General features: G+C 43.9%; 1 protein-coding gene across 1 annotated transcript in view; it reads left to right on the top strand.

Moving 5' to 3' along the window:
* LOC135912097 (chymotrypsin-like protease CTRL-1) overlaps positions 1–19,854 on the top strand; it is a 37,111-nt gene that overhangs the window by 12,061 nt on the left and 5,196 nt on the right. The window contains exons 4-7 of the mRNA XM_065444479.2: positions 5,823–5,950; positions 8,223–8,361; positions 14,755–14,869; positions 17,108–17,256. Coding sequence (XP_065300551.1) covers positions 5,823–5,950; positions 8,223–8,361; positions 14,755–14,869; positions 17,108–17,256 — 531 coding nt within the window. The remainder of the gene's footprint in view (positions 1–5,822; positions 5,951–8,222; positions 8,362–14,754; positions 14,870–17,107; positions 17,257–19,854) is intronic.

The following is a 19,854-nucleotide window of genomic DNA, read 5'->3' on the forward strand; positions in this document are numbered from 1 at the left end:
AGCAGCGTTCGGCGCGGCAACGAAATGTGCGCCTGAGCAAGAGACGCACGCCTTAGAAACAGCTCGTTTCTAAGGCAACACCGCATTCACTAGAGGCGCTTTTGTACCGCTTTGAAGCATCGTACTCGTGGCTCAGTGGTAGCGTCTCCGTCCCACACTCCGGAGACCCTGGTTCGATTCCCACCCAGCCCGTCTTGCAAGAGTTGAGCCAAAGCCACTTCTCCTCTGTCGTGACGTCACGGTGTCACGTGGTTTCAAGGCGACACCGCCGCGCCTGAGGAGCTGGGTTGAGCTCTCGTAATATGCTTCGCATAAAATAGCGCGCCGGCGCAGAACATTCTACGAGCCTGTTTGCTTTCGCTGTTCCCCATGCGCTAAACGTAGAAAGGAGTCGTCAAACATAGGCCATAAATGCCTAAGCATATACTAAATGGCGTATAGCCATCTTTATGGTATGCCAGGGGTAACACCCGGCCAGTCAGGATGGAACGTTGCTAAATGCAACCCAAAACGGGATTATGCACCACAGGTGCAAGCATTATGCATCACTGTGCAGCCGTTACAGTTCCGCTGCCTGTAAATGCATCAACACATCGTTCGTTGACCGCGCAGGGTATCGCGCGAATAAATTAAACGGAACCTCTCTGAACGAGAACTGTCGAAGGCATTCGTTACATTATATAGCTGTCGGCACAGTGCGGAATGTACATATTCAGCAATGTAAATATGTTGTTTTCTCTACATTTACTCAACACACGTGAATAAATAACCAATATTAATACAGCATAACCTCCACTCACATCACTGCCATGCGTAAGACATGCAGAATGACCACCACCACCATTTATAGGTACACTTATCTTGGACATTTGGCGCTCAAGGAGGAACCACCTAATGCTTTCTTTTCAATCAGAGAATGCTCTGCTAAAGTCCACTCTGCTAGTGCGGTATGTACAGATCATCACCGGATGTTGTAATTAGCACATTTGCGCAACAGGTGTGCGGGTGTTTCTTCAGAACCGAACGTGTCGCACATTTCTGTGTCGGGCAATCTATGCTGGAAAGAACACAAGTTCTTAAACGCCACAGAAATCCATGGGTGGCAGAAAATTTGTTGCGTCGCCACAGTAGACGTGAATTGGCACTTCGAGACGCATCTAGGCGTAAAGCGTACGTAGGCTAGAAATTAGGTACGCTTGTAAAGCTCCAGAAAACTTGTGTCGTTGCGCAACCAAGCAAACGAAGTTCTCTAGCACATTAGTCCTTGCGCAATCGAATTGAATTAGTATGAGCGCCTCTGTGGGCAGACCGAGAAGCCTTGTGAGCGAGGTCGCTACCGGCAATGCCACAATGACCTAGAAGCCACTGAGTGATGGCATTATTCCCTTTTTCCTGAGCGTGAAGGTTACTATTTCATATTTCAAATGTATCATCTCCGCATATGTATTTTCACGAAGAATAGATTTTTTGTGCTGAAGAAAGGCTTTTCAGTCACAAAACCCGAGCCATTTTTCTGCTTCCTTCCAAAATACATAGTTTACTTTCGCATGGAGGGCAGCAAGTTCTGCCCCTCCCCCCCCCTCGCCAGATGTCACTATGTGTGAATCTTGAATTTCATCCTGTCCGTTTTACTGTAATGACAAAAGCTACTGCTGACTTGGTTGGCTAGGTCTAAGCCTGAGCATAATAATGCACGCAGTCTCAGTATATATTATGCAATAAAATAATTGTCATCTGCATCAAAGTCACCGACGATTGATTGACCTTCTTAGTAATAGGCAGGGGCACTCGAGACTGTCAAATATACCGAATGGGAGACGAAGGAACGGCCTCACTGGAAGTGCATGAGCTGATGGTATCTCTCGTGGTGAGCTTCGGTCCATCGACAAAACGCAGATGGGTTTGCTGTGCCGGCAGGTAAGCCATGTCATGGCATGAGTGAATAGGCTGCTGCATCACTTGAAAGCAGACGTTCTCTAGCAATGGCGATTGTGGCTGATTATGCGATACGTCGAAATAAACTCAGACACTCAGACACATGCTTAAATCTTGACGCTGTGGGCTGTCCAGACTGCGAATGTTGCTCTTGCATGTGTTTGATAAAACTGGCAGACTGTAATGTAGGAGTCCGAAGAACAGTGCTGTGTAAAGGTACAACATGGAATGCACGGGGATGCCGAAAGTTTCCCACATAGCAATTTAAACACCGCAGTACTACCAGCAAGTTTCTTCTTCAAGTAAATCAGAAGTCAAAGTTGAGTCAAACTCTGTGATGAGGAGAATGAAATGTATCTCAGTTAAGCAAGTAATGTATTCACCGATACCTGCAACCACCAATTCCCATGGCATCCGATTTGTTTTGAATGGCTTCATGGGCAAAGCTATCGCATGTACCTTTGGCGTGCAGAAAGAGCCCTATTCGTATGAGCTTCAGGATTTTTTGAATTTGAATGCAAGAAAATTTATGACATGGCCAATAAAAGAGCCCCTTCGCAGAAAGCCCACCCTGGCGTCAGGAAATATGTTGAAGCGTTTGAGGAAGCATTCCGGATGGGGAAAAATAATCCCTTCTATCTCTTTGCCTACGCAGCTCGACACTGCGATCGGATGATAGGATGATAAGTCGAGTGGGGACTTTCCAGATTATAGAATGAGATCAAGCGGCTCAGTTTCCGTCGTTAAGGATCGACATCGTCGTACCAAGAATGGATGTACTAATTGTACTAACTGAGCCGCTCACCACCTGCTGCTGGTGTCAGGTGGCTAAGAGGGCCGCGAACATGATGTCATTTGGTTGCGGTCATGAACGCCTGCAGGTTGCCAATGCAGCTTCAAGTTCCTCGGGTGAAGAGGCACGTGAAATTCTGGTACGCGTGCTTCAGGGGCAACGCTCAGAGCTGTAGTACTCATGGTAACCATACCACCAGCAATCCTTGCGCAAAAAGCTTCCGCCAACTCAAGGTGCGAGCGACGTTCGGGTAGTCCCAATGTAGATAAGGAATTCCTTTGATAGGGCAAAATTGCAGAACCCTCACTGTCCTTCATTTATGTGACAGTGGTTTCCGAAGATTGGAGCAAATGGTAGAAAGACTTCCAGCGCTGTGTGGAAGTTTCTCTGCGTTACGCTGAATGCTCCTTTGTATGCAACGTGCAGCCTTTAAATCCAGAATACACTTCGATCGCAAATATTTTCTTTCCAGCGGCAGGAGAACTGCACGCGGACTCTGCAGTTTTATATGATAGTCTGTTCGCTTTAATAGCAACAAATTCGAACGCATGCGATCCGAAATGGTATGTTCTATAGTGTGCGAAAGGTGTTTGCATACGTCGTCAATATGTTCCTTATACGTTGACCAATACATTCCACGCTGTACAGAAGAGGAGTGTTCAGCAAGTCTACTAATCTCTAAATAGGTCAGCATTTGGTTGTTTCCGTGTATCTTTGTGTTCGTAACCATTTAACTCTCGAACTGAAGCGTCGCGGTACCAATGTCAAGTTGGGGCAGCTACTATATGACAGTCCTCGCGAATATCTTAGGCTATATTTTTTTACAAAGTTCAAATCAAGATCGCAGGTCAAGAATGCAAGTTTTTGCCTGTCACGTCTGTCTTGAGGCTTCCCCAAAGTTTCTTATACTCGTTGAAGTCACCTTTCTCTACCCCAGGACCAGTGGTCTTTGTAAGTATGTCTTTCAAGCTCTTGCAGCCCAAGTCACTGTTGGATTAGCATAGGCGCCGACAAGTGGGAAGCACACGCCATTCCTTGCATGGAGGCTCATGGTCCGGTTCTCGGCGCAACACCTGCGACGTATGTAAAATTTGTGCGAATGTAGATGACAACTATGCTCTGTTGCTCTGCTAACCGTATGTAGACGAGGCAAAGACTTTGAATCCGGACAGTTTGATCGAAGCCGATCTATTTGGATGACAGATGACAGGTGTGGGGAACGCATTAGCAAAAACGAATTGACGGAGCTCTGAGACATGGGGCTTCAACCCCATGGCATTTCATCGGAAGATCCTTGTTTTCCTGACTGCCGTGCGAACGAATCGCATTGGACGAGCCATGATGTTTACTGAAGGCTTGCAAAAACTGGATTAAGGGCATCCAGCATTTGCAGAGCACTTCGGCCTGACAAAGTGTCCAGCCTACTCAGGAGCATGCACATGAAGGGTGTGCATAATGGGCCGAAGCATGGCTGCTACTTACCCATCGTACATGTGTTCGACTCTAATGAAGGGTTCGTTCCCCTTCAAGTCGCTATCGCTTCCACTATGGTTTTGGCTATCGCTTTAGCTCTAGCTGTAGATACGGCCTCGGCAGTAGCTTTGACAGCGCAGGTCATGCTTCAACACTCATACTCTCAGGAGCGTTCGCGTCCTGCGATTGGACTCCACTGAAAGCTGCCTAGAGGGCAGTCGAGGAAGCGTGGTGTGATGTGGCGTACTCCTCACAGAGTCATCGGCATTCATTGAAGTCCAACGGTGTCGAGTGCGTAGTTTTCTAACGGCAGCAACTGCTTTCCGACGATATTAAATGTCTCTTGCCATCTGTGGCATTGAGCTGACCTTGAGATAAATGGTCGTACGGGGAGTCTAAATTGACCCACTATGACGTCTCAGGGAAGACGCTCCCATTTGAATGTTACTTTCACATAGTGGGATGTGCCGGTGTGAAACACGTGAGTTATCGTGACGCCATCAACCACCGGCTTCACTGGAATCCGCAACTCTACTATAGATACGCGGACGTGCAGGTCGTAGATAACACCAATACAGGAAACGTTGTTCACAGTGGTACCCGAGCGGACCTTGATACCATCAAGTGCTGTATGTGGGCTCAAAACACTCAGCACAGTCTCTTGCGCAACATCACTACCCTGGGTATTTTTTCAAGGTTTGACTCTCACGCCTGCCACTTGATTTGGTGCCACGACTTCTAGGAGCACCAAGGCAGACGGTCTGTTGAGTTGCCTAGGCCTGTCGGTAGCGAGCTTTGGTACAATAAGAGTCTTACTGATTGCACTAATTTGAGTGGGGAACAGGCGTCATGCTTGAAGACAAGCAGAGCTTGGTGCTTTTCGCTTCTCCTTACGGCTCCGCAGAAGCGCAACGTCATCTCCGGAAATGCTTGACTCCTTAGCGAGTAGACACTGGTGTCGTCACTGTCCGTGACATTATGGAGGCCACTATGCTTCCAGGAGGCTGCCGCTGCACACCCCGCCATTACTAGCGGATGATCAGGGATGTCTACTAGCATCGGTGCCAGAAAAAAGGCAGAGATCGAGTGATGTAAGCCGAAATTAAGAGAAAATAGCGGAGCTGAAGTAGAAAGCATTCTACAGAATAGACACTTTATTTTGTTTACTGTACGAGATAGCATAGTGTTGCGCAACTGGAGTGGGAAGAGTGAAATAAAAGCGAGTTTTCAGCGTATCTTGATGACATAAGTGGTCTTTTCGTGTTATGGCGTGTATAAGTTCCAAAGCTGCAATGAAATGTTCAGGTTGCCATGAGTACCTACATTACCATCGTATGAAATACATAATCAACATAATCAAGAAGTGCACCTCCATAATTGAGTAAATGGGAAACCCACTGGGTAGCAAACCCCTGCAGAAACGCATCGCGACTGCTACTTATTTCGGGAAAATCCTAAACGTAGATTTCAGTGTTTACCAAATGGCAGTCAGACCAAGAACACGGAAGCAAGAAGGGTCAACGAGAAATAAACCACCAATCATGATTCAACGTACAATATTTACATTTGTGTTCAGTGGTTTAGTTGATAATTATTTACCAGTCCTTGTTCTGCTTTGCAGCTGCACATCAAGGCAATGTTCATGACTGTCCTTAGTCCTAGCAGTTCTAAACTCGAAACGGTCAACTGCGGTGGCAGCATCTTATCCCCCCGGTTCATACTAACAGCAGCGCAATGCGTCGGCACAGGGTAAGTAAGCCGATGCAAAATTTGGCAGCGCATTACCCAAAAATCTAGGCAATTTGAAAAACACTCTTTTGAAATGAGTGCCAACAGGGAAAGGATGGCCGAATAGCGCCGACGTTAGCCTCTTTATTTAAGACCATGGTTTTCTTGGGGAGGTAACATGACTATTCTGACAATTCCTCTCACGTGCGCTGATATCTGAGATTGCATGTTCTAACTACAGACTGAATATAGATCTAGTAGCGATAACTCTTAGTCTACCGCGCAGTACGGCTGCTCCTTGTAGTATTACTACTGGAGGTTGCAGTGGTATTGCTCCGGGTGGTAGCCCTTGCAATACCAGCGCATGGTGGCGGCTCCGACATCCGGCGGTACGATGGGGAATTATGATCTTTATTGAAGATACGATGAATTACGTGGTGTCAGTTCAACAGCAAGTCCTACCCATTTTCAACCAGTAGAAATACTTCTGCGTATATATATGTATATATATATGAAGGAAGGACTTACTGAAGGACTCACAGAAATGATGAGGAAAAGGGGGGCAGCGCAATACTGCAGTTACCTGGAAAAATAAATGGTCCCGGCCCTAACATTCTCAAATGCCATGATGTGCTTGAGATGGGACATCTTATCGGGAATGGAAATTCGGTAGGGCGGTTGGCTTTGGGAGCGCACGGTAAAACCACATAAAAGCCATTGTACAGTGATATGTGTTAGGCCGCTTTTGAAGTCAGAGAAACGCAGCGCAAAATTAGTTTTGAAGAAAGACTCAGAAACATACATTAAAATAAATTGGTGGCTAAAGTGCATAAGTATCATTACCTGAAAAACGTGGACGCAGGATGTAGCAAAAGAACTACATCCTGTATCCATTCATCATAAAAACAAATACATAATATTACATAAACGTAGCAATGCGACGAAGTGGTTTTGCATGCATGCGGTAATTGAACGCATTCTTCAGTTGGAAAAAGCATTTCTTGCGTAATTAAGGAAGAGAAGTGTCGCTGAGTAAGGCCGCAGCAAGCCAACAGCACGAACATTAGGCTAACAAAATGTTGCACCAGTCCTTTTGTGCGGTACTCATCCTTAACAGTATAAGTCCCGGAAATCTCTGAAGTACTTTTCGAAAGCAATTATGGCATGGGCTTCCGGTAGACATCGTAGAGGAGGATGGTGTATACTTTGCGATACATTTCCGTTGATGCAAAATAAGTAAAGAAACAGCAAACGTATGTCAAGGTCATAGGTTTTTGTGAGAAGCGCAAATGAATTATATAGCAGTTTCGGCAACCAGGTATACACTGCACAGCGTATGAGCCGCTCCTCTGTGACAAAAATATATTTGCTCTCAAAAAGCTAGTACTGTGGAATTATACGTGCCAAACCACAATTTGATTATGAGGCATGGCGTGGTGTAGGACTCCGAATTAATTTTGACTAGCTGGGGTTATTTAACGTCCAGCTAAAACGAAGTACTCCAGTATTCTTGCATTTCGCCCCCATCGAAATGTGTCCGCCGGGGCCGGGGTGTGATACCGGGACCACGTACACCGCAGCGCAACAGCAGCAACCACAGCGCGGGTATATTCATGATTACTTATTTTTTAAAAATGTTTTGGAGCCGTCAAAAGCGAAGGATTTGCCACCTATCGTCAGGCAATCAGGTCTGGATGTACATTTGAACACCCGCCACGCTTGATCTTCGTCGGAGTGCCTCTAAGCTTGCTGTGTGTCCACAGGGAAGCGCCATTGAGACGCCCGCTGGCCTACGCGTAATATACGTGACGCATTTCGCCGGCGATAATACAGTGTGTTGCCATATTTTCTCAAGGCTAATCGCATTGCCGTCATCATTATTCGCCTAATGGGCTGTGGAGGAGTTTTCTTGCATACCACTTCACGTTTACTATTGAAGAAATACCAATTAGACTCTTTACATACCTCTTCGGTTCTGATATCTACGTTCTTATAGCTATGTTCTTATATCTTAATAATAACAATATACGAATTAGGCGCAACCGTTACTTGAACATATGCCGCTAGTATCTTGCATTCATAGTGCTTTTTTTAGCTCCTTCAAATTACTTGAAAAAGAGCTAAGGTGGCCTGCAACGACATCGCCGGAAGGGGATATCAAAACAATGTCGAAATGTATCAGGTGCTACGAACATAACTGTCACTCTAGCGGTAATATCATTATGCGACCATGCTGCAATTGAAAGAGTGCACACGCGTGATCTCTGCATATTACGTTTTCTTTATTTGGCAGAACTCACCGAGCGGTCGATGTTTCCGTCTATTACAATGCCACACACCCGGGCAAAGGAGCCTTTGCTCCAGTGGAAGACTTCAAAGCACACCCCGACTACGGCAAACGCCCGACCGGATACGACATAGCGCTTATAAAGGTGGAGTATTTTCACCCTCTTAACTGAAAATTATTTATTTAATTGGCTTCCAGTACAACGGTTGAAGCATACAGGCATTCTTTAGCAGCTTCGTTCATTTGTGTTAGCAAATGAAAGCGTAGGCTATTGGCATAGGCTAAATCTTTACTACCAAAGAGGAGTTAAGCTTCATGTGTAGCTCATAAAGCTTTTAATACGTATTCTTAAGTTCCCCGACCACGACGAATTTTTCGTCAACTGCGAAGCGTTCTTTCTGAGAAACCCATGTGGTGGTATTGGTACCTTCGTGCTACCTACGGGTGGATGACAATTTTTCCCGTTCATTCTTAAGTTCTGCAAGCTGCGTGGGGAAACCGCGCATATTGTGACACTGTAGCGGAACAGTTATATCTCAACGCTAGATAATTTGGAGCATACTGCAAGATTGCATTAACTACTCCGGAAATCTTTTTTAACTCGGTGAGCGCCCCATATATGTCAGGAACATTTCTTGCACCACTGAGGCTAAGTGAGTCAGTTATTTTTGGTGATACAATAAGTGAAGTCTCATGTAAGGTCATATTTTTTTTTATTCATGCAATCCTGTCAATCCCGTGATGGATCATAGCAGAAAGGGCATTCAAAAAAGTACACTGACATACAAACATGACAATCATAACTGGTTCAGAAATGCTCCAACTACAGTGAATGCACTTATATATCAGCAGGAGTAATATGAGATACAATGAGGTTCATGCTGCAAGATTTGGGCTGGGCGGATAAATGCGCCTCAAAATGCAAAACACGGATAGTAACAAAGTGATACTGACAATAAAATGTTATTACTAACATATAAGTAGATCGTTTTCAACAAGTGTGATAAAGGCAGTTAGTGATGAACTATGAACAGAGCTCACTTTCAAAGCGTTCCAATCGCGTATACTAAATACCTAAAATTATCGGTACGGAATGCAAACACATTTAGTGTGCGTGGAGAGTTATGACGTATTTTCCTCGTTTGAGATTTCATTATGTATCTTGAGGTATCAAGATTTAATTGATTGATTATGAGTCGGTAAATGGTTTTAAGGCGCGCTAGTTTTGCTCAGTTTTGAAGGGTTAGCATCCGGGCTTGTTTGAGTAGTTCTGTCGGTGAGTCTGCTAGCCGGTTTGTTAAAAATTAATCTCAGTGCCTTGCTTTGAACACCTTCAAGTTTGTAATAAGCTTGTTAGTAAAAGGAAACCAAACCACATATTCATACTCTAGTACCGCTCTGACAAATGTTTTATGTGCTTGTAGCGTTATATCAGATAGTGCTAGTATGAGGCTTTTAATGAAACATTACTGTATTATTGCGGTTGCAGTGACATTGTTACCGTGACCATCCCATCTGAGATCAGAGGTTAATTATTTGTATTCGCAGACCGAAGCGAGAGGAATACTGTTTAGCGTGTACTGAAAGAGTGATCTGTGTTTCTTCCTGGTTACAGATAATAGAACAGAGTTGTTAACGTTAATAATCATGTTAATAGCTTCAAACCACTTGGTTACTGCTGCTATGGCATTATTGAAAGCTATATGATTGATGACAGAGTTTATATCCTGATATAGTACGCCGTCATCAGCAAAAAGTCTAATGGTAAAATGCTAGCAGGGAGGTCGTTTATAAAAATTAGGAATAACACTCAGGCTATGACGCTTCCTTGTGGTGCACCTGATGTGACATCAGCTGTTACGGATTTCTTGTTGTTAATTTCGACAGACTAAGTACGGTTAGTGAGGTGATCAATAATCCAGTCTAAAATTGGGCCAGTTCGTAAAGTTAGTTCAAGCTTCCTAATAAGTTTTAGGTGTGACACATGGTGGAAGGCTTTCGCAAAGTCTAGGAAAATGAGGTCAACTTGTTTCTGGTTATCAACAGAGGTCCTTACGTCATGCACGAGTTCAATTAGTTGAGCAACGGCAGAAAGTTCCTTACGAAAGCCATGCTGAAAAGGTGTTAGAATTTGGTTATCTGCTAGATAGGTTGTTATGGGCTTTACGGTGATGTGCTCAAGTTGCTTGCATATCGTGCTGTTTAGTGAGAGTGGTCTAAAGTTTGAGTGATCTGATTTGCTGGCTGATTTATGTATTGGTGTTATTTTAGCAGTTTTCCGTTATGTAGGAAGGGTGCAGGATGACAGGGATTTGTTAAAGAGTATTACTAAACACTTCGCAATCCACTCGGCATATCTGCGCAGAAATGCGTTAGAAATGTTATCAGGGCCCAGTCCTTTCTTAGTGTCTCAATTTAGTAGAAGGTTTAAAACTCCAGCTTTGGTCACAGTAAGGGACCCTAGTTGCTTGCCGGTGCAGGGGCTATCGTGAGGTACATTTCCACCTTCTCTATTGAAAATGGAACAAAAGTAGTTATTCAGTGTGGTTGCAGTATTTCAGTTTTCTTTCGAGGACGGATGACTTTCATTATGTACTTCGGGATTTAAGTAATTCCAGAACGTTTGGGGAGAATCTTTTGGGAAATTTGTTTGGAGTATTTGAAAAATAGAAAGTTTTAGCTATTTTGATTTTAAATTTTATTTTAGTCTTGGTAGAAACGAAATTTGTAATGCGATACGATATTTTAACATCTACGCCATAGAGTTTCCATATCGGTATTGGTGTGATTTGAGAGTTGACGGAACAATGATAGCACTTCAGATAATGTGTCAAGTATGCCAGTGTCGTTATCTCGGCTATAGTCAGGATATGTTATTGTTGATCGGAAAGAGGGTGTAGTGCAATGAAACGGGACAGAACACATTATTAGTTGGTGGTTAGACAGGCCTTCTAGTATTTCTACGTTCACGTCATGATAAGGGAAACGATTGCTCAGGAACACTAAATCTAAAATGTTAGAGCTAGTTCGTTGTACGTGGTTAGGTTCTGTTACTATCTGCGTGAGGTGGAAAGAAAGAATTATATCGAAAACAACTTCTGCGCAAGGTGAATGATGCTGCAGTGTACTCCAGTCGATGTCAGGAAGATTGAAGTCCCCTAGCAGTATTTGTAAGACGCCCTTAACATGGCGTTGCGTGTAAGTGCACAATGATTGAAATATGTCTGATTATACCTAAGTATACCTAAGTATACATAAGTTAGGTTCTAATAAGACTTGACGACGTTTTTACTGTTGCTGGTGAGTTTTACACGTTCATGCGCTTGCATCGGCGATTTCATCTGAGGTGTACATGAAGCTATTTATCTGTTTCTTGACATCTATCTGTAATTTTAGTTTTCTTAATCGTTTGCACGGCTGCCCTGATGAACATTATAGCTGTTGTGTATCATCGTTCGCGTGATTTGTGTGTTCTGCAAATAGCTTAATATTATGTAAAAACCTGATGTATTTAGAAATGCCATATCCATAGCTTTGATTAGTTTTTATGCTGCCTTCTTAGACATTTCGATGGCACATGTCAGACAGAGGTATGTTTACATCACACCTTTTTCAGATTTCTGAAATATGGTTGGAAGTCTGCGGCCATCCTATTTCGTATACCTATTTTGTTCCTGCGTTTTCGCGTTGTCCTGTCAATACTGAATTAGGCTGTCATATTTCCTCATTATGGTTACTTCTAAACATATTTAACAGAATATATGCTCTCGCGTGGTGTGAACGCCGTACTGCTCGTAAAGAAAGAATAGATATTGGTGTGTTGAGACTGGGTATTTGATACAGGGGTACTACTTCATGTGGGTAAAGCAGCACAGAATTATATTCGCAAGTCAAGGTGCTAGAAATATGGCTACAATTACGCTTTCCCAAATAGACCAATATATAGAGTGTCCTAGCTAGCGTTACCCAAGCTGGGCCGACAACAGGGCCGATAACTGAGCCGACGACAACAAAATTTGCTGTGAACGCGGGTAGGCATGAGAACATAAGGCTGCCGCGACTTAGGCGAGAACCATGACATTGAGACCAGCAAGGAGTGCAACGCCATAGCCACTCAGCTACTATAACTACAGAGCTTTCGCAAAGCATGCTGTGCGCTTACTAACATGTTGATGCAAAACCTTTATGGTACCATGTTCCTGTCTTTTCTCCACGGAATTGTTTGTTAGACTTCGAACTTCAACTTCTAGAAACTTTCCTTGAAGACGTTGGAATGCGATGATAGCGTTTTCGCTGTGGAGGCGATCACTGTGGCTGCAGAAATTGAGAAAGTACAATTGAGTAACGTGTATCACTGTGCAGTATTCAACGTTCTGCAAACTGCCAACTACAGCCACCGGCCACCGTAAAACCATTTCATTTGGATCTGCATTTATTCTCCTTACATAAATTTTTCGTAATGTTGGCAGCGTTGTAATAACAGCCCAATCAAGCTGCCGCTCCGCTCATAGGATGTAACCTTGGCTTGCTTTCAAAATGAATGGCACTGACCACTTTGAGCAGGTGTTCTTGTCTGACTGGCTGAGAAAATATGATGACCACTAAGAGGTCGGAAGGGTGTGGGTCAAGCCAAGTTAGCGCAGTGAAAGCGGATAACCGAGTGAGAAGTGTGGTACCGTCGTCTGCGATTAGTCCGCTTACCTTTACTCATTTCGCAGTAGTTGGTGGGAAATCGTGGCGACGTGCACAGCGAACCTAAGAATGCCGCTAAAACAGGTCCCCATCGAATAAGACTTGGCTCAGCGGTGTTGTATACATGGCGAAAGGGCTCGACACGTTATACCGCCACGAATCTTTTTTTTTTATTATAGGCCAAAAAAATTCGCTATCGCCGGCATCTTCGAGTAGCCAGTGTCAGAGACAGCCGTCTTCTATTCCTTTCGAGACGTGACACACTTCGGCTATTTCAGGGAAAATAATGACTTCTGCTCAGCGCATCAACGCATCGTTAACTCGTAAACGGCGTTGCGACGCGTATAGTCTTTGTGGTATTATGACGTCACGTAACAGAGAGGCGAAGTACGCGTTGCAAGGAAAAAAAATGGACCAATAGCGGAAGGGATAATGGTGAAAAACGGCGAATAAATGAAGAGAACTTGTTCACTTTTGTTCTGCGTAATCTTACTCAGTGTGTGCGCTTCATATCAGATTTCTTGATTTTCGTGACGTCCTGATACAGACAGGTCAAACAAGCTGGCCGGAATTTTTTTTATCAGTCGTGGTGGGCTGAATGCACCAATGGAAAAGAAAGAGGTTGGAATATCTTTACGTTATAATGCCCCATATGATATATGGCGCGACTTTCTTACGAGTAGGACTGCCGCAGCCAGCCTAGGCTCAGCTCGCACGAAGAACATCGAATGACAGCACAAGGAAACGTCCACCTACTTTTCAACGTCGCCATATGAGGTCAACCACTAAAGTTAGAAAGCGTCGCAGTAGGCAAAATTTTTCTATACGCTGGTGATTGGACTATGCGGCCAAAACGGCGTCTGCCGGATAACAGCAGGATGCGCTCCGAAAATCTATCAATATGACTGAGTTTACGAAAGGGGTCTATCCTGCTCTCCATAGAAATCGGAACTCTTCGTCTTGCGCCGACACGAAGAAGACCGGCTAAAGTACCTCCTGATCCTGGAGTCGCGCTGAGCAGAGAGACGATCAAGAGCATGCCCACTTGCAGCATCCCCAGGTTTATCCTACAGTAAGACGGAGCCAGTGTGAGACGGAGACAGTAAGATGGAACGGCGAAAGTGGTTGTGCAGCTTCGCTGGACAGCCGCTTTCGCAGGGCCAGAATGGCAAGTCCATTTGATTGTTTCGCTTACCCGCCGGTTGAAGTCACTGGGTTGTTTGTGGCCTAACACATATAACTTCGGGCTGCTGTGATGAGGGAACCCGCTTAGAATCCAACAATCGGACAAAGAGGGGCTAGTGGTTACATGCCTCTGTGTGTGTGCCGGTCTTCAATGTCAGAAAGCCACTTTATAGTTGTTACGGCCCTGGCCGTCACCAAACCCGGGCGATATATGTTCAGGTAGTCTTGTGTGAACCTATATTAACAGTCTATAGACCGGGGTAGTTGGAGAAGTATGGGAGAGGCCTTTGGCCTGCAGTTCGCGTAACGAGGATGATGATGATGATGATGATAATAAAAACGTTTGCCAGGCGCATATTCCGCGGCCGTTCCGCTAATGGCGCAGTGTGTACGCTAGAAGTCGCAAGAGAAAAGGCCGGCTGTATACAAGACTCAAACATGACAAGTTGAGGCGTTCTGTATATAGGTGAGTCGCTACCTTTCATAAATGCTAACGCCTTTAAGCTAGACACTATTCGTGAGATAGGGTCTGCCTGGACTGCTATTGCTATCTATATCAATGTTTATGCGTGAACTACAATTACTTGAATGCTGATTAGAAGTTGTAATTTTTACTGAATCCGTTTCCGTGCCACCTAAAGTGCTTTTGTTTCTATTGCAGCTGAAGGACCCACTTGAGTTCGACCAATCTCTCAGACCTATATGCTTACCCACACAGCAGCTGCATCTGACCAACAAGGAGGCGTTGGTTGCTGGATGGGGATTGACAAACGACTGTACGCGGTAAAAAATATATAAGACGATGATGGTAGAGCGAGAATTGTGTGGATTTGTCAACACTTAAAAAGCTGATGTGAGATATTCCCGTTAGGCATTGCAGCGGGACCTTTGACCCTATTAATAACTTCAGTTCGCTGTTAACGCTAGCAATGCCTACATCACGTGGATTCCTCAGGTTCTATCGAACGCCCAACGTTTTTCACTGAGGCTGAGCGACATGAATTCGTACTTATCCCGTGGTCAGCTGTGCACTACAATATTTTGCTGAAGATAGTGAGGTAATTATGGTTGGCGACTGGAAATCCTGGAGGACGCTTTGCGATAATGATAATAATAACAAATTCTTGATTTGTGGACCTAAATATGGGCCTGCCCAAGCGAGCAAATGGCTTTTGAGCAGTGCCCTGCAGCAAGCGACAAGTTAGAGCGTATACGACTGTCGATTCACATCATGAAAATAACTGGAATAGTCAGGAAGAAAAGGAAAGAAATCAAGCATACGAAACAAAAATACCAGACTTTACGTCTTTCCGGCTGCAAAAACCAGGTCATTCCGAACACTAGGCACATAGAACGCCCGAAGACCTTCTCCACATCCAGTCCGGACTCCAGGCAAATTGAAATGATCTCGTGGACCGAATATTTGAGCAGGTACATATCGGAGCCAAAGTTCCTTATTCCACAGGTACGTAGGAAAAACACTTTCAGTAAAGAACAGCCTGAACGAAGGCATACGTGCGCAAAAAGAAAGCCACATTAGAATGGTGGGAATTGGAACACCATAGATCATGGTACGAATTATGCATTTTTGGTAAACAATCAACGTTATTGCGCCATAACACTGAACAAAATTAAAGAAAGAGAAAATTCCATAGCACAGCACACTGTCCCCTAATGCATGAGCTATCTCGTAGATTGGGCATAATGATTTGATGGAATATAGCAGGCACGTTGTTTTGCGCAGCCGTTCACAAACTTTAGACAAATGACTGTCTCAAGACAAACTAGAATACAAATGAACGCCAGATATCTGACACCTGAAAAGTACGGATTGGGAGCGCAGACGCAATTACTACACTGATGAGCATGAAGAAACAAAGTAGTGATTGCAGGAATACGTTTCGCGGGACTGTAGTAAAACACGAGTTTAATTATATCTTGATTGATAGAAATTTAAATATTACAGTACCAACTCGTGACATTTACAGTGTCAATTTGTCATTCGGCCACGGCCTGATCATAATTAGCCTGACGGGATACTAGAAGCGTGTCATCAGCCTAGGGAAAAACACAGCAAAGAAGAATGACGTGAGATCGTCAACACACAAGTAAAACATATATATATAAAAGGGGTGCTAGAATCTCACCCTGAGGATCTCCACTGGCCAACTTTGGTATTTCCGATTACTACAACTTGATTTTGATCACTCTAATAATTCTCAAGGAAAGATAGAAAAGGCCCTCGGAGGCCATAGCTATGAAGTTGACAATTTAGAACATCATGGTTCACGGAATAAAAAGTTGTTCATACGTATAAAATAATGCACAAACAAATTAACTGTTTTCAAGAGAAGCATAAAGGAAAAAAAATTATGTAATGCTAAATTTGATCTAACGCTAGGCCATAACTTTCGTAATAAACTTGTAAGGAATAAGTTTTTTTAATACATTGGCTAATGAAATCATTTTCGGGGATAACTGAGAAAGTTATTTTTCACTTTCCCTATAAATCCCTCTTGTAGGTGGTGCATTTTGGTGGCGTTGCTACTATACTTTAATTACATACGTTGTTTTAAACCCACTCCCAGGCATCAAGCTCAACAAACTATCAGATCACTTAGAATACAATTGAGTGCGCGGTAATCCTTGTAGTCCGACGAGTGGTATAGGTAACTGCAGAAAAGATCTGTTGCATCCATTCAGCCTCTTCCAACGAATACTTTCATTCGAACAGAATGACGGGTAATGCTTTGGCAGAGACGTAGTCCCCAATATCTTTCCTTAGCAATGAAGCCCAATATGTGTAGAGTGCTCAGCAGTTGATACGCGGTATCCCAAACCGATTGGCAGCTGACGCGATTTGAGTCTCCCGTGAGCGCTCGGCGACCTCTGAATGGGGCGATGCCATCGCATTGCATCGCACAAGCATGCGATGTTTAATCATGACAATTTAATCGCTGAGTAATTTACTTCCGTGCCACATTCTTAAAACCGTGAACTTCCTGTCACTGCAGGGACGATAACACCTTGGCTCCACTACTTCAAAACGAAAGTTGTGTCATTTGATTACTGCCGGAAGTGGTATACTGCCTTGCTCAAGGAGGACGCTGCAGGAAGTGCGGAGCTTGTTTGCACAAAAGCAAAAGGCAAATCCGCATGTGAGGTAAGCGTCACATTTGCGTTTAATTTCTACTGATTGATACTGTAGGTCCCGTTAGAGGGTTTCGAATAATTTCGCGTGCATCTTTCAGAGCTAACGTTGTCTTACATAGGTAACATAGCTAGCAGTGCAAAATAGTTTCACTGATGACATTTCACGTCTGCCATTGCTTAAATAAAATGTCAACAAAAGTGTGTCCAATTTGAATGCAAACGCCTAACAATTTCTATTAGAAGTGGTAAAGTAGGTCATTGAATGGGTCCAGATTGAAATATATAAACTCATTATGATATCTTTGTTCTGCCAACTGTGCGCGTGCTCACTGTTTTATGCGGTGCCCTCCAGTGACGTGGCGCAAGAGTTGTGTTAGCCACTTCGAAGCAAAGAATTTTCGAGATTGTAAAGAACGACAAAAGTAAATCCTCCTCGCATCGTCCATGTGTTGCCGCAGGCACGCTGATTTCATTACAGCAAAGGCATGCAAACTGTTAGGATTTCTTCGGCGTAATACAAAACTATTTCCCCAGCAGGCTCATGATCTTCTTTACAAAAGCTGTATTAGATCCATTTTAGAATATGGATGCACTGTATGGGACATTCCTACGTGTATCGACCGAGATACACTTGAGATAGTTCAGAATATAGCAGCACGGGTACGTAATCGGCAACTATGAGAGAAATGTTAGCATCACTACTGCAAAACCGACATTAAAATGGGACATTTTAGAAATGAGAAGGCAGACATTACGCTTGAATTTTTTTCAGAATATATTTTATGGCCAAGTGGGAATTGACCGCAATAAATATATTCTTCAGCCGCATTATATATCCAGACGAGCAGATCACGAGCTCAAGGTTAGCAAATACAGTTGTAGAACTGCACGTTTCGAAAGCACTTTTTACCTCAAATCTATTTTAGAATAGAATCGACTGCATGCTGCCGTAGGTGGCACACTTAATAGCAAAAAATTTGCAACTGCTTTTTGAAATTTCGTACTTTATTGTATATTGTTAATGTAAAGTTCGCTATCATTACATAGTGCTTTGTTACTTAATTGTATGTTGCTGTTTCTTGCTGAAGAAATTGTTTTGTCGTTGTTCTCACTGTACGTTGATACCCTGATGTACCACTTTTGCTCCCTAATGTCTTTTTTGTATTGTATAGTATACTGCTGCTTATTGTATGCCATTACCTGTTTTTATTGCTGTGTGTAACCCCCCACCTCAATGTAATGTTTAAATCTCTACAGGTTTGAATACTTTCCCGATTAGACAAACTTGTGTAAGCTGCGACTACTTTTTATTGAATGCGTAAACCAAAAACATGAAGCACATTTATTTCTGAATCATTTCTGGGCGAAGACACATAAAAATGCGGTCAGCCAACTGAGCCATTTTTTTACTGTGAGCGCCACGCATATTCAAAAACAAATGAAAGCAAAGCAAAAATAACTGTCAGGGATGGCTTGGCCATATTGAGCCGAAATCAACTACGCCAGTTTCTAGCCTTTATCAAAGCTCTTCATTTCAAGCCACGTATTTTTTCATCAAGCGTTATGTTCCCGACTTGTATGCGCTGCAAAGGTTACGGTACGACGACAATAATAATTAGCAGGACAGCGATACAAACGCCATTCAAAGTCACAGTGTGATATGGAGGGTCTGATTGGCATTTGGGAGGTAGTCGCAATTATCTATTGTAGCGCTCCTAACTAGAACGGCAGCAGAAATGACATAATCTCAGTGAGACGGGTGTCGTCCGCCATTTTATTCCAACTTGTTCGTCCTCCTTTCTCCCCTAGCCCACTTCTTCGTCTCCTTTCATTCGTCCAGCGTAGACTGCTTCACTCTTCTGGACTTCTTTTAATTACACCTGCTGGGGTAATACTAGAATGTGTTTCCAATAGAGGCGCACTCCGTTTGACCCGAGGCTCTGTTGTACCAAACGTTCTTCAATATTCCACGCTGAGATGGAGTCTTAATTACTTGAAGTGGTCCGCAATACTTAAAATTTGAAGGTACTGCTCCTTTCCATACAAGGAGATGGTCTCCATGTTGTGTGTCCGGTATCTCGCTACTGTGCCTTTTATCAAAGTTTCTCTTCATTCGGCGCTTGTAGACCTTCTGTTCTTTGGTAGTTTTCCTTAGATCAGCGAGTTCGAGGTTCTCTAGGAGGCCTAGCTCACGATCTGCAGGAAGTATGGGCGCTGTGCCCGAAGTTGAAAATGAGGACTGATGCCTAAACCAGTCCTGTACCATCTGTTGTGATGCGTCATAGCGGCCTCGAAACAGCACTTCCAGCCACCGGCAAAATCTGGATACATCTTCAGATACTGTTTCACATTTCGTATGGCATGTTCCGCCAGGCGGTTTGCTGCCGGATGGTAGGGAGGAGAATACTTGATCATTATGCCGTGCTCCTGTGCCCACTTTGATAATTTGGCACTCCGGAAAGCCGGCCCGTTGTCGCAGATGAGCGTCTTAATCTGTTTAAGGCGTTCAGCTTTGAGATCTATTACGCTGTTTGCGTCTTCTTTGCCAGCTTTGGCCGCAATCGTCCCTGTGCACTCATCTATGGAGAGCAAGAAAGCTTGCGTTCGC

The sequence above is a fragment of the Dermacentor albipictus genome, chromosome 10 (assembly GCF_038994185.2).
Source record: "Dermacentor albipictus isolate Rhodes 1998 colony chromosome 10, USDA_Dalb.pri_finalv2, whole genome shotgun sequence".
NCBI classification, from domain to species: Eukaryota; Metazoa; Arthropoda; class Arachnida; order Ixodida; family Ixodidae; genus Dermacentor; species Dermacentor albipictus.